The sequence below is a fragment of the Erithacus rubecula genome (assembly GCF_903797595.1).
Source record: "Erithacus rubecula genome assembly, chromosome: 2".
NCBI classification, from domain to species: Eukaryota; Metazoa; Chordata; class Aves; order Passeriformes; family Muscicapidae; genus Erithacus; species Erithacus rubecula.
Genome location: NC_136685.1, coordinates 34,024,611 through 34,040,054, shown reverse-complemented (window position 1 = coordinate 34,040,054; position 15,444 = coordinate 34,024,611). Strand labels below are relative to the sequence as shown.

Sequence of the window (15,444 nt, the reverse complement as noted above, 5' to 3'; positions counted from 1 at the left end):
TCTAAAATAATCAGTCTTTAATCTTCCTATGTTATTTAGGCTGTGAATTCAGAGGTAACAGTATCTGGTTTTTCATTATTATTCTTTTCTCCTCCCTCCCTCCTTTTTTTTCTTTAAAACTGCAGACTAGACCTCCCACTATGTACTTCTGACAAATACTGAGAAGCAGAACTTGTTCCAACACCCTCCTTTAATGCAGTGCTCTAACCTTAACCAGCAGTGCTCTGTGAGAGATCTAACAACCTATCAGTATCAACTGGCTCTCATTCATATGTTTTAAACATACAACCATATATAGCAAAGAGTGAGTTATATGATAATATTTCATTCCTAAGAGTGTTTATAGTCAACTATATTTTCAAAAGTGAATTTTCTTTCAATAATCTGTTATTATTTTTTCCCTACAGCTGCTGCATGCAGACAAATTATATCGCCTCCATCAATTACTGCAGAGTATGTAGGATTTCCAGCTGAAGGCCTTGCTCCTTACAGACATACCCAATATCCCTAGGTTTCCAAACCATTCTGAAAAGCTATTCAGTCTTCAGTTCATGAACTAAACTCACCTGTACAAAAGCCTGAAATTCTTCCCATTTATTTTCAGGTAGGTCCAGAGGCAGACACAGCAGAAGTTCAATACAGCTTCTAGAAATCAAGAAAGAATATTATTTGAGGCTATTTTTGATGTTGAAATTGTATAATCAACAATTCTTTATTCTAGAATCAAAATAGTTATTTGAAATACCAGCCATGAAACAGTTTGCTTCCTTGAACACATAAGTAGAGGTCATGAACACTCCTGCAGAACTGTAAAAGCAAGTTCTCTAAAAGATACTATTAAAACAAAAATTATCCTTCAATCCAACCCTGTAAAAGCCTTTGCAAATTGATGCACTTTCAGACAGTATGTAGATCAATAATAGCAAAGTGCTTCAAGCCAGGAATGTTGACTTATCCTAGGTCAGGAATCCTTCCTGTCTCAATTCCAACAACCAGCTATTCCACCTTACATACAGCATCCACCATGAAGAAGGTAACTGAGAACTGGATTGGGAAAACATTTAGGCAATGAAAAGTGAAGACCATAGGGACTGTTTTAGTAACCAATAAACCATACTCACAGTGCTAAACGCTCAAGCACAAAGGCTACGTTTTCACACTCAGAGGTAAGGTAAGGTCGTGCTTTAACATAACTTCGGATCGCCACCGTGTACACTTCCAACAGAGGCAGAGGATCTTCTGATGTCTTCCACTTTTCTGCATATTCCAACAAAGTCTATTTAGGAAAAGGAACCAAAAAAAATCCAAAAATCAGGAACAAATATAAGTTTAAAATTTTGTATTTCTCACTAGTAGATCTCTTTAATATGAATTACGTATTCTCAAAGCATGCTTTTTCCCCCTTAAAATTTACTGTTTCATTAACAACTGACACTTAAGACTTCACACACAATAATTCTCTGATCAAATAAAAAGGTTATGAATGACACTTCCTCCCTGTGCTAACATATGATTCATTGTACATTCCTATTTTCCAAGTACAGAAGCCTGAAGAGCATGTCATAGTTAAGGGCTGAAAACTCATTTTTAGAAATTCATTTCTACAAATCAGCTTCTAAAGCAAGTAAATTTTCAAGTATTAGTCTTTATTTTAACTTCTCTACTTCCAGGAACAGTTCTACTTTTCCCCTGCCTTGCCACCTTGAAGACACAGTATCTTCAGGACATTGTTTTTTACATGGCTCTGAAAGGAATATATTCCATACATTTCAAAGACACAATTTGTACATCAAAACTCATTAGTAAAAAAATTGTTTTCCTACTTGCCACATGAACACCTAGAGACACCGATTTCAAATGAAAATTCCTAAGTGTCATGAAATAAATACCACCCACCAAAGTGCTGAAGACTTCTGTTCATTTCAGTCAAGGCCAGGGGACTCAGACACATATTTAGGCAGAATGGAAAGTAAGGCTCTCCAGCCAGCACCCCAACCACAACCCCCACAGATCTATCATGCCTAGGGTAACTTGATGGATTGCAAACTAACTCCTACAGCATAGCAGGTTGCATGGAGTCTGTCATGTTACAATGACCAATTTTGCTGTTTGCTTCTTGAGGGACATAACATGCAGAAAGCTGAGAGTAAGAGAGTAATTGTGATTGTCTGATGCTCTGCTAAAAGCAGGGTCATTATTAATATACTGTTTGGAGTAATATGTTGGTGGAGCTGTGTGTATCCTGAAGATCAGGGATACTCTACAGCCTTTCTGGACAACCTGTTCCTGAGTGTTTAGAATCACATTTATTAGGATTTCCCTCCACTGGTACCTAAAGAAGCAGTCCCACAGGCTCTCAACAGAGGGATTAATCCCCCTCCAACTGGTACTAGCATAGTTGAGGGTGTACAGGTGCTCAGCAAGGGCACACTGGAGCTGGCCAGGACAACAGCTGGGCTGGTGCCCCAGATGGTCCCAAACCTCTACTGGTACATGGGGCTACTCTCTCCCACTCCCCCAGCTTTGTGTTCACCATAGCTGAACTATGTGTCAGTGCATTCCCCCGGATGCTGGGCTCCCTCCCAAGTCTCTCTGACTTCCCTTACCTTGCTCGCTCCCATCAAATCACTATCATCCACAAAAGTGCAGAAGATGTGCTCTGTCCCCTCATTCAGTAACTGATAAAGAAGTTAAGAGAATATTTGCTCCAGTATGGAGCTTTGATAGGAAGCCACAAGTAGCTGGCTGCCATCTGGACTTTGTATTACTAAGTCTTTGGAGCCCACACTTCAGCCAGTGGACTATTTAATAGATTTGTTTATAAGAATACTGTGGGAAATGAAATACTAGGACCCTCTGATATCTGGCAGAAAAATATCTGCTGCTATCCCATTGTTTGCAGAACCACCTCCTTCACAGAAGGAAATAATATCTGTCCATGTGAAAGCATGTTACAGAGCTCATTCTGTCAAGGACATTTAGCAAAAGTCACAGCTCTCCCTGCCATTAAGGTCAGCTCTAATTCAACTAATTTTGACAACATTGTTTCAATTCTGACAAGGTTTGTTCTGATAAAGAAAATCAGAGCCCTCAGAGCAACAAAGTTCTTCTGCTACAGAGTCCCCTACATACCTGAACAAGAAACAGAACGAAATGGTTCTCGATTCATTTAACATCAAATGTTGAAATTTTGTTTAATTTTTAACATGTTAGTACAACTATCTAAAAGAACTTGCTATATTTGGGATACAATGTAACTAGAATGATAGAATTGAACTTGGTGCAAGTAAGAAAATCAAATGTTAACTATTCTGGAAAGGCAAGCTGTCACATTAAAAAATAAGACAAAACAAAACTAGGTTTATTTCTGTTTTCAAATCAGCCAAGCTAAACTAAGCTTAGCAATACCCAAATAAATCCTCTCAATAAAAAAATGTCAACTATACTGAAGCAAATCAGAAATCTGTTTCACATTGTCATTTGCAATTACAATACCATCACCTTATATTTTTCACCCAAAACAAAGACCCAAAGGTTTCTCATTAAAGGATGTAACACTTAAGAAATATGCAAGTTTTGGTAAATTGCTGCATTAAAGTTGGTTTTGGTTTTAAAGGAGATATTACTATACAATCAATATGTAAAGAAGTTACATACTCTATCTCTCCCCTGCAGCAGAAGATGCTTCTGAGCATCTAGTGCTTTCTACTGGAACCTGACTGGAACATTGTCTGCTTTACTGTAACACTCAATTTGATGCTCTCCTAAGAGCAGCACAAAAGCACCACAAATGATGGCAGAGAAATAAACGAAGAGCAAAACAGCTGAAGCATGAAAGAAAAAACAGAGGAGGACTGGATAAACAAGCTAACAATATTAGCAAACACTATTTCAGTACCACCTGGCAATTTTGCTCAATGCAAAATAATCAGACTAGAACAAAGTAGGTGCTTTCAAAGGATCTTGAAAGAAACTCCAGCAAAAAGCCTCCCTTTGTCCTAACACTCTCACAACCAGAAATTCTATGATTTCCATCACTGATTTGTCACATGTAACATGTTTAAAGATGCTAGTGACAAAACAGCAAAGCTGAACAAAAACCAGCCCAAGAAAGTATACTTTCTATACTTCTTCACTTTTTGGGTCTTGGAGCAATGTTTTGGATGGAGAAGGCAATACCTTCTTCCCTTTGTCCAGATGATACAAGTAGTCACATTAAATGAGTGAACAGCATATGCTTCAGTCTACATGAATGCCACAGACCTGTAAAAGTAACCCTGTCTCCTCAAATTGATGTTATTTCTTGTTAGGAATTCACTAGAGCAATCAATACTGCACCTTTCACAGTACAGTACTTGCAGAAAATTTAAAATAAAAAGCACAGTGATATAATCCTTTTTACTAATGGAGTAAACTTCTTTTAAGTGTTTTGGAATGACTTGTATTTTTGTACTGGAGAAAACACCACACAACTGCTTTTTGTTAGGAGTATTACAGCTTAATCAATTTCACACTTGCTTAGAAGACAACTCTCCCTGTAAAGGGAAAATGTGAAAACAAATTGCTGGGGAAACTGAATAAAAGAGGGACAAACATGGTAATCTGAGATTCAGGACAGCTTACTGTTAATATTGATTCATAGATATGCTGGGAAAATTCTTTGCATTAGTTTGGAATGCTACATAGCTCAGACAATTAGCTTTATAATTGGACATAAATAGTTAAAACTAACAATGACACCCAAAATTACTTTCCTTTCTGATTAATTTGAAAAAAAAAAAAAAAAAAAAGTACTTCTCTTTTTAGTCTAAATATATATTAAAAAAACCCCAAACCAAACCACAACAATAACCAACCTCCCAAGTGGTAGCTAACATATAAGACCAAGGTAGTAACAGCATAAACTACCAGTTTCACCCAGCTTTTATCCAGATTGCCCAAACTTGCTGCAGCTGGCCTGGAAGCCAAATAGCCAAATCTGATCAAGTAACTTCTGTCTGTAAGGTAAGTTAAGTTGATATTTAGAAAGCTGATCTATGAAGTAATGAATTCTGCTTAATACTTGAAACACCATGTTATTAGTAGATGTAAATTTCATTTTTAATTTGGCCCACCTACTTTTACTCATCTCCTCTTCAAAAGACCACAGCAAACAAGATAAATGCTACTTATCTACCAAGCCAGGACAACATATCCTGGAATTGTCGAGGACTAGAAGAAATAAGAAGGTGTAAGAAAAAAGGAGGAGGCAGGAAGCTATTGGTCACCTAAGAAGTGTGACTGACGAGTGTCAAGAACAGTCTCACTTGCCATTGCAAAGATGAGAACCTAAGGAAGAAACTGACAGTGTCAGTCAAGAGACACTAATTCATAACACGACAAGCGACCACTGAGACCTGTAACAAGAAGACCAGGAGACCTCAAGTTTCACAGTAGATGGTCAGCATGCTAAAAAACTTCCATTAGGCAGGATCACCATCCAGTAAGCACATGGGGGAATACTGAAGACTGCTGGACCCATAGTGCCAGAACCCAATTCTCCCAGATAAATAGGAACTTCACAGAAATATACCACGTGGCCATTAATACCAGAAAATTGGATGAGAGAAGAATTCTAAAAGTGTCTGCAGAAACTATCACAGTCCAACAGAGAGTACTACAATCCACATTCAGATTACTAAGAATAAACGGAAGCAAATAAAATCTCATTTTTAAGATATGAAGTTCAGTAGCAGTTAGTCAAAATAAATATAATCAACAGATTGACAAATTCTCAGAATACACCATCAGAGTATTCTGAGAGCATTCAGAGTGTTGGTGACCTGTTACTACTATCCTTTAAAAGTGGCAAACACACTGTAAAAAGAAGAGAAGTTTGCACTATAACATACTGGCACTAATTTCAGCATTAAATAGTGCTATTTTTATCTCACATACACAGATCAGCCACTTCCAAGCAACTACGTGAACTATATTAAGTATTTACACCCACCACACCCTTCAAAAATATTCATAGTATGACAGATTTCCTTGTCTGGGTATTTCTTGACTATACAGCACGGCCATTATACAAAGAAAATCAAATTCATTCTGCTTTGCTTAATGAATCAGTGTTGTGCTCTGCTTACGACCATAAAAAGAAAGAATTTTACCCCCAGCCCTGGGCCTCATTCAGTTATTTATCTCCCTAGTCAGGACATGCTTGTTAATCAAGCCAAGTACTGTATTCTGAGCACAGCAGCAAAAGTTTTGTTCCACAGTGAGACTGAAAAGGCATTTCATTTAATGCAGCAGCTTACACAGTCAAGAATCCTTCAGGAGTGGAATAATCTTGACCTGTACAACAAAAATAAATATGTACTATAACTGTGATTTAAACTGTGAAAAATGTACAGCCACTGGAAATATCCAGACAATTCTCAATCTTTATCAGAACCCTGACAAGAATGTTGCTGCAGCAACCCACCCACCATGAGGATGCTTTACTGAAAAATCATCTTTGCTAAAACTAGCCCTACAACACCAAAGCAGTGGTATAATATCTTTCATATTAAAAGGCAGCATTATTTGCTGTTAACAGGAGTTACACAAAAGTATGGTCCACATTTACATGCTTCTTCAGCTCTGAAAAACAGATTCTCACTCTGAACACATCTGAATAAGGGTAAGTTTACTTAAATTTATGTAAGGACATGCCACTGTCATTTTCATTCCCTGCTACACCCAAAGGACTAAGAGACTGGGAAAGTGACAGACAGTGTTCACACTGGTAAGATGCATCTCTCAAACAACTCCAGTAAATGGCAAAACCTTTATTTCAGTGACTTTCTCAAAGCACATGCACACAGGAGAAAAGTCCAAACAAGAAGCTTGACACAAGTGTATTATGTGGAGATGAGTCTTAGGCAGCTGCACACAAAGAGTGGCTGAAGGAACTCCCTGCACAAAATAAACTCGACAGTGGCAGAGGTAGCAAAGCAATGAGCGAGCTCCATGCACACGGGCAGGAGCTACAGCGCTTCTCAGTGAGATCACTCTGCCACTTGGTGTTCACATAGAGCATTCCCACAGAGGCAGGGCTCCCCTCGACACAATGTCTCTCACTCCTCCAGTACCCGCCAACAACCAACTGATACAAAGGAGCTTTCAGATGAACCACCAATAGCCTGATTCAAGAAAACACCTCCAGCTTCCTTCAAAGCTGGTGAAGAATGGCTACGGTTCTGCTATCACCAACAGAAATTTCAAAGGAAAGTGAGGATCCCAGTCAAGAAAGGGCAACTGAAGAAAACCAGTGAAGCAAGTCTCCCAAATGAACCACGCACATGATGTAAGAATACTTTTCTTGGCTTAAGATTCTCCCCTGTAAAAGGCAACAGGTATGTTCTAATAACCAGAGCCACTCACAGTTTGTATCACTAGATGATGGACCATGAGGAAATGAAAACAAATTGGAGATCCTGAGTTTGGTATCATTATACAGAGGAAGATGCAGGGATGCTGTACACTGTAACGAGCCTGATAACATCACCACAGGAGTCAAATCAAATTCCACTGACTGCTTTGGACTGGCTTAGAACTGGACGCTTAGGATTAAAGGGTCTGAAAAGACATACAGCATAATTTGATCCTCAGGACTTTATCTTGGGACCAGTGCTTTTAAATATCTTCATCCATGACCCAGACATTGAGAACAAGTGTACCCTCAGCAAGTTTGCAGAATGGTGTAGCTGACACAACAGAAGAGGATACTACCCAGAGGGACTTGGACAAGCCTGAGAACTGCATCTATGAGAACATCATGAAGTTCAACAAGTCCAAGTGCAAGGTGCTGCACCTGGGTCAGGGTAACCCCACATGTGAGTATAAACAAGGAGAACTCACTGAGAGCAGCCCTGAGGAAAAGGACTTGGTTGTTCTTATGGATAAAAAGCTGAATGTAAGCCAATACGGTGGTGAAGTCAGATGTCTTATCCCAGGAACTGCTCAAGGCTGGGCTGGATTGGTCCTGTGCAACCTGATCTAGTGAAAAGCATCTCTGTCCATGGCCTGGAACTAGATGATCTTTAAGGTCCCTTCCAACCCAAACCATTCTATGATTCCATGAATTTTGTACAATTAGGTTCCTCAGGTGGTCATAAACCTGATCTTCACTTAAGAGTGATTTTGATCTCCCAGTCCCTGACTTATGGTGAGACAATACATGAAAATGTTTTGTGCTATCTTCTTCCTCCCTACAGAAGAGATACAACCATGATTTCTTTCATTATTTGATTATCTGAAGTTTGTGTGTTTAAGTCTGCAAGTTTACTGGACTAATAAGGAAAGATCTCACAAAATTATTATTCCCAAAGCTAGCTCAAAAACATCAGCTGCCAAAAACTTCCCCTTTTCCAAAAAGTGCATGAAAAAGTGTTTCTTGTCAAAATCATGTCATTTTTCAGACACTCTGAAAAGCATACAATTATCTTAATTTAGTTTGTAATGACAGAGATACACACATCACAATTAATTAATTCAATGGTCAGCCATAACCTGAAAGACAAGGATTTATTTTTTTTTGAAGGAATAAATCACTTTACCATGGCAATACTATTATCTGACAATAAGACATGGGGAGTGAGATATGATTTAAACAGATGTTCTTTGTAAACAGTTGTCTTCTACATTAGATCATGTTAGAAAATCAGATCAACTGCCAGACAGTGCCTTTAAAATGCAACAACAAAAGTGAAAGAAAATATTTTACAGTACCACATACTGTTTCTACCACACACATACTCATCACCTAAAAGATGTTTTCTTTTTCCATGCAAACTGAGGAAAAACAAGGCTGTATGTATTTGCCTCAGGTCATTAAATATATCATCTGTGGTCAGCTAAAGAAAAGCACAAAAAGAAAATGGCAATTCTAATAATGACCTTTAAAAGCTACATGCTATTATTGCTTGCAAGTATTTCAACTCTTGTTTCCTCAAATTTCTTGTGTGATATTACAGTTCAGCAAGAACTACCTTTCAAATATAGACAGCTGTATTTTAAGAATGTAATGCACCATAATAGTCTCACTCTTGCTTGTCAATGTGCAAGCTACTAAAACATGCAATGATGAACCATGGGAAGTAGGGAAAGCAAGATGCAGGAGCAGCAAGGGTATGAAAATACTGACTGTGTCTATTGAAAGTCTTCCTATGCTATTGGAGTGCTGCTGAATGTGAAGAATACTGACAATGCAGCCACACTGACCTGTGAAAAAAACAGAACAGAAAACAAAATCTCCTGGTTTTGTATTACCAGCACAATCCTCTCTTTGTATTACAAAACTCAAGTGTAGCCCTGAAGGTAAGCTATAAGACTCATACCATTTAAACCTAAACTGAAATTAAAATGGAAATGTATCCCAATATTCTGCACCCTATGCAATTACTTGTTCCTGAACTGCCATCTTTCTGCTTTTGACACTAAAAGTAATTTTACTGAAGCTTAGAAAAGTGAGATTTACTATATTTCTAGTGAAAAGTATTTTCCCCTTCATGATTCTGTACTTCATTTTTGTCACCTTTTGTACCGATCTCCTCACCTTGCAGATCATCACTAAATGAAGACATGGATTTAAAAGTGTATCTAGTAGGCCCAGATAATTCCTTCTCCAACAAAGGAGCTGTCTACTATTCAATTACCAAATATAACCCAATTAGTAAGATTAAAGACACTCCCCCAAATACTAACTCCAAGGATCTATAATCTTAGCCACTTAATCACTTCCAAAATTGCAACCTATCTGCTTCTCCCTGAAAAAGTATTTCCCATGCATGTACTTCACATTGTTGACCTTCCAGGTATGGTAGTCACGAGCTACAACTAACTGCTTGTTTAACTATTACTCAGAAGAAAACAGAACAAGATTTGAAACTGCTGGTTAAACTTTCCTTTCCTAGGGGAGTTAAGAGCACCATGAAATATTCAATAAAGTTCTTGCAGTATCCATGGTTCCACAAGGACAGTTCATCAGTACTGGAATGCCACACAGACATAACTCTCTGCTTGAACTTGAGAAGTCTCCAGCAGTCACACCTTGCCAGTAGATAAGTTCACTGACAACTCTTGCATGCAGGACCAATATCTTTGAGGAAATATTGAGGAATCTCAGATGTGCAGCACACCCAATGCAGAAGCATCCAAGGCAACTGTGCACAGGCAATTGGTGCCACATTAAGGGTGTGCACACATCCTGATACTAGGCTAATCAAGTCATTTGAGGTCTCACTACAATTTGGGTAGCTAGACCATCAGATATAGAAACTTCTAAATACATTTCATAAATATATATGTTTATGCAGTTGCTTTGAGATATCTAAGATGAACACATTTCTTTTAAATAATGGATATACTTGTGCTTTTTATTTAATACCAATAAATTCACTGCTGAAATGTAGGTGAACAAAAAGGTTTTTTTAACAAATAAATTTATTGTACATGCATAAGTTCCTCAGAACAAGAACAATATAGTGAGAAATAAAACATCTTTAACAAAGGAGTAAAAAAATCCTGAATGGCCACTGGAACACTTTTCCAGGCATAAAGACAACTGAATGCAATGCTCTCTACTCTTTTTAGGATAGCCAGGAAAAAAATTCTCAAATTGCATGCAGAGGTGACAAGCCCTTGAATGGCAACAGAGCACAGATACTGGAGAAAGTGCTAGAAATTGCAAGACATCTTAGTCCCTGACAAAGGCCCTGAAGCCTAAAAGAGGAAGCACAAAGAACATGCTGACTTAATGTGGATTCTTGATTAAGTAGCTAGGTATAGTCATGATGTTGACACTATCTTCTGACTTAACAATAGCAGAATAAAAGATTTTAGTTTGTTTTCTGGGAAACAAACCTATTACACGGATTCTTGGGCTGAGGCTAAACATTCACCTCATTCAAGACAAATTCATTTTTGAAAGCTGTATTTTTCAGAGTAAAATTGTGAGCCTGAAGCATAATCTCACTGACTACTACAACCATTAAAGAACTGAGCACATGAAGAAGAAAGCATTGTTCAAATTCCTGGAAAGCTGATACTAGCCTACTTTTAAGGTCAATTTATGACAGTTTACAAACTAAACTGGGCTTCTGGCCTTGAGTCTTATGTGCAATTCCAGCCCTGTGCTAGCATCATTACCAAATCACATGAAAAGCCACAGAACCAAACTGGCAAAATAGAAATAAACCTGTAAGTAAGTGAAAGATTTCTCCCTTTCACGTGGAGCAACAGTCCTGGTTTGCAATAGCAAAATCATCTCCACCTCAAGAATTCAGTATTAAAGAACTGAATTAGAAGATGACTAGGATGATAGCAGGCATGACCAACGAGCACAAGACCATGCACCGGGCAATCATCCTTATAGCTTCTAAAAAGGAGTTCCTTCAAGAAGCATTTCCAGACCATCACAGCTTAAGTGAACACAGTAACATTGCCTGTGATGCCTCCCTCCTTGCTCCTGGTAAGGAAAACTAACAGACTGGTTCAGAATAGTTTTATAACACTTTTTTTTTTAACAAAGTATTTGAGACACAAAAAATAAATTAGAAATCCAAATTCAGACATATCTGGACTCAAAAAGATTTCATACCAATACATTAGTACCAGATTATGTCTCTGAAGTCTCACAGCAAAGTTACATTCTAAAGGGACACCAAAAAAAAATATTTAGTGTGTTAAACTACAATTATCCTCAGCCTTGATGACCTAAAGCTTCTAGAGATGAAAACTATCTTTTAATTTTGTGATTTCTCTCCTTGCCTTTCTCTCCTCCTTGTTGTTCAGTGTTTTACCAGAAGATGGAGAACAAGCCCTTCATCACATAAAAAGCCAACTGCTGCAACTTTTTTTTAAGAACTGTGAGGTTAAGGTTCCCACTTCAAGGAAAGTGGAGGCAGCTGAGGAATTGCTGGGATGCAACCAGCATTTACACTCACTTTGTACAAGGACAAACTACCCAACTAAGATGTCAAATGAACGGAGTATTCAAGCAAAAATTTGAACAGTTCTTGAATCAGTTCTGTATGTCAAGAAAATCTTACTTCTATGTCTAATTTAAACCAAGTCTACCTCAGATTACACATGAGAGTTCACCATTAGTCATTAGAAGCAAATACTAGAACAGATGATTTTTAAAGCATTTAAGAGGAAATTAAATGGTTATATAATATAAACCCCATCTCTTGCCCATTTAAAAAAGTTCAGGGGAAAAGGAGGGAGGAAAAAAATATGAGTATCTATTGCTTTTGCTGTGGTATGATAACCTTCTGATCATGACATTCTCCATATCACTATGATCATAATCAACTTTTATTTTCCTTTCACAGAAAAGCTCAAACATAAATGACCTGTTTCCATTTTGGTTTACAGTTGGGATACCCTACAGGCAATTTTACAGATTTTTGGGTTAGAACACTCACATAGAAAAACACAGATGTTTCAGACCTGTCCAAAAGCATCAGACAGAACAGCGCCCATCGTACGAAGTACTGCTGCTATCACAGATGTGCCATAATAAAATCAACAAAACCAGTTTTTATTTATTTAGAACTGTACACAGAGAGGTCATTTTACATCAAAACAACAGAGCACTCTACTTCTAAATAATTTCCAAAGCAGTTTAATGATGCAAATTAAAACTGGCACTACTTAACTGATTCAGTATTTGTTTACCAAGACTCAGCACTCTCATCTTGATCTTGTAGCAACAAAAGTGCTGCAAGAATGTTAGCTCTTACATGTTTGTTATTATAACACAAAACAGTGCAGAATCCAACAGCAAAACTCCAATAGGCACACAGTGTCAGACTGCATATACAAAACTATGGATGACAATCTAACGCAATTGTATTTTCTACAGGACAAGTATGATTTAAATTATGGTCACGATCAAAGAGCATCAATCTTAATTTGTACTCAATTTTCATTTTAAACACCTATCAAGATTTTAAGTTGTTGATATGCTGTTTTTACTTGAATGTGTCTTCTGAATTGTTTCACAATAAAGTTGTTAAGCAAAATATAACTCTAGAAAGCCAAGACTCCTTTGGCTGAAGAAACAGATGATGACGCTTTAATTCTAATGGAGATATTGACTTGTGCCCAGAAGAGAGGACTGAAGCCAGACTCTTAATTCCATCACTTACTACAAGATTGTATTTAAGCAATTGTTTTCACTCTCAAGTTCTGCAGGCATGGTGCAGAGCTATCCAATTTTTTTCCCATTACAACTCCTCTACTGACAGGCTGCAGTTCCAATCTTTGCTGGTTTTTTTTCCTTTCCCTTCTAACAGAAAACTCCAGCTGCTTTCACACTTTGCAAAGCCATCCTAACTGGCTTCTCTACCCTGCAGCTGAAAGCAAGGGAAAGTCATGTCAAGATTAGCAAGTACTGAATCAGCGAGTCAAGACAGACTCATTCAGAAACAAAGTTCAAAACCACAATCTGAGTTTGCCAATTAGGTTCTGGTCCACAAAAAGCTCACAATGACTATACTATTCCAGTGTAATGCACAAGGAGTGGATAATACAGCAGAAAAGAGAGTTCTGAGAGCCCAAGTCTCCAGTAAACCCATCACAAGTGGTCGTATTTCAGACTGGCACTCAGCTGGTTCCATTAATTGGATACCCATTAGCAGCTGAAGTAAACTGTCTGCAACTGCTTCTGGAGCACAGCTTCTGGTTTAGTTTAATCCAAAGGACATTAAAACTTCCACACTACAAAGCTGTTCCACAATGTAAAAAGAAGTGTGGTAACAGGGATGATCAGATCACTTTCAAAGCAATCTGTGTCTGATGCAGAATATTAACATACAGGAACTCACTCTTTTGGTTCACATATATCTTCTAAAACTGTTCTTTCAACCACTGCCTCATTCATCTACTGAAGAGAGAATTTCAGGACACCAAGTCAGACTGTATGAGCAGGTGTGATTTCATACTCATCTGTATAACAGTGTTTCTGCTTCTACAGGCAAAAAAAAAAAAAAAAAAAAGCCCACCAAGTTCTGCTCACCCAAGTATTTGAAGTACCACCTAGAACTGTTTGGTATTACTGGTACCTTCAGAACCCAGAAACACACAATTGCACCCCATGATATAGATACTCATCACTTACTAAGAACCGTTTTGCTGTTATCTAAACAAAGAAAACATGAGTTCAAATACCTTCAAGTACTACTTTCCTGAACAGTTTTAAAGGTAATCCATAAAAGTGTTGCAAAACTCTATCCATTTACAAGTCTTTATTTTAATGTTCTTCCCCTGCCATCCTCTTATTTTTTTTTATTCTCAGAGTAACCAAGTAGATCTAAAATCTTGCCTATCAAACCAGAATACAAAGAAATATCTGATCTGTAACTGCACCTTTTTTTTTTTTTGGTGGCAAAACTGGAAAAAATTAACCATACACATCTAGATTTTATGCTCAAGCTTCACCAGAAAAGGAGCTTCACAAAAACAGCAAAAAAAAAAATAAAAAATCAAGTAACTCATTCCTCTGTTCATACTTAAGGAAAGCTGTCCTCCCTGGGGACTTTTTAGAGACAACAAATAAATTCAGAACACACAGCGAGAACAGATAATTGTTAAAGAACTGATACTACTTGCTGACTAATTTTGATTCGTTAGAAAGAATTAGAATATTTTTGAAATCCAGTAAACAGAACCAACTACCCTGCAATGAATGATTCATTTTCTCAGTCTGTTCAACCACTACACATTCATACATATATTCAGTAGCTTATAGTGTAACTACATATTTTGTGGTTTATTATGCAAAATAAGTTGAGCACCATTCCACAAAAATTAGAGAAGATGAAAGTTTAACAAAGATAGAAAGTTAGTAAGAACTACCATTAGCTACTTTTAAACTCTTGCCTAAAGAGGTTCTCCTTAAATAACCACATCTACTTAGGCCTCTCTTGTGGTTATTTTTTTAAAATAAAACTCATTGCAGCTCTAGTTACCATTAACATGTAATTACTAAACATTTCAATAATTCTGAAAATGCAAGAGCACACTGAGTATTTGAACTCCCCTCTCCTCTCCCTACACATATTTACACCACCTAAGGCATTAATGACCTTGGTAACAACTTAAAACTACTTGCTGTAACTCAGGGATGTACACTCTCTAGCAGAGTTATGACTAATTGTGGGAAGAATCCATACCAAAATCTTAAGCATAAGTTTCTTTATCAACTTCTTGAGGATTTTTTTTAACTATTGTTAAATTCAATTTAACAATATTAGCACCCCAACCCTTTGGCACACAAACATACAAAGTTAACTATGCCTCTAATCCAACTATTTATACTTCACTAAGCAGATAAGGTAACAACAACAACAAAAACCTCAGTTTTCTCTAATGCATATAACCCAGTAGCAGAGAAGTACCACTACCCTCAATTTA

The 15,444-nt window shown here is 37.5% G+C and overlaps 1 protein-coding gene across 1 annotated transcript in view; it reads right to left on the bottom strand.

Annotated features, from left to right (window-relative positions):
* ZNF292 (zinc finger protein 292) overlaps positions 1 to 15,444 on the bottom strand; it is a 50,247-nt gene that overhangs the window by 22,154 nt on the left and 12,649 nt on the right. Inside the window, exons 2-3 of the mRNA XM_079326632.1 lie at positions 1,122 to 1,276; positions 567 to 645 (exon numbers count right to left, since the gene is read on the bottom strand). Coding sequence (XP_079182758.1) covers positions 567 to 645; positions 1,122 to 1,276 — 234 coding nt within the window. The remainder of the gene's footprint in view (positions 1 to 566; positions 646 to 1,121; positions 1,277 to 15,444) is intronic.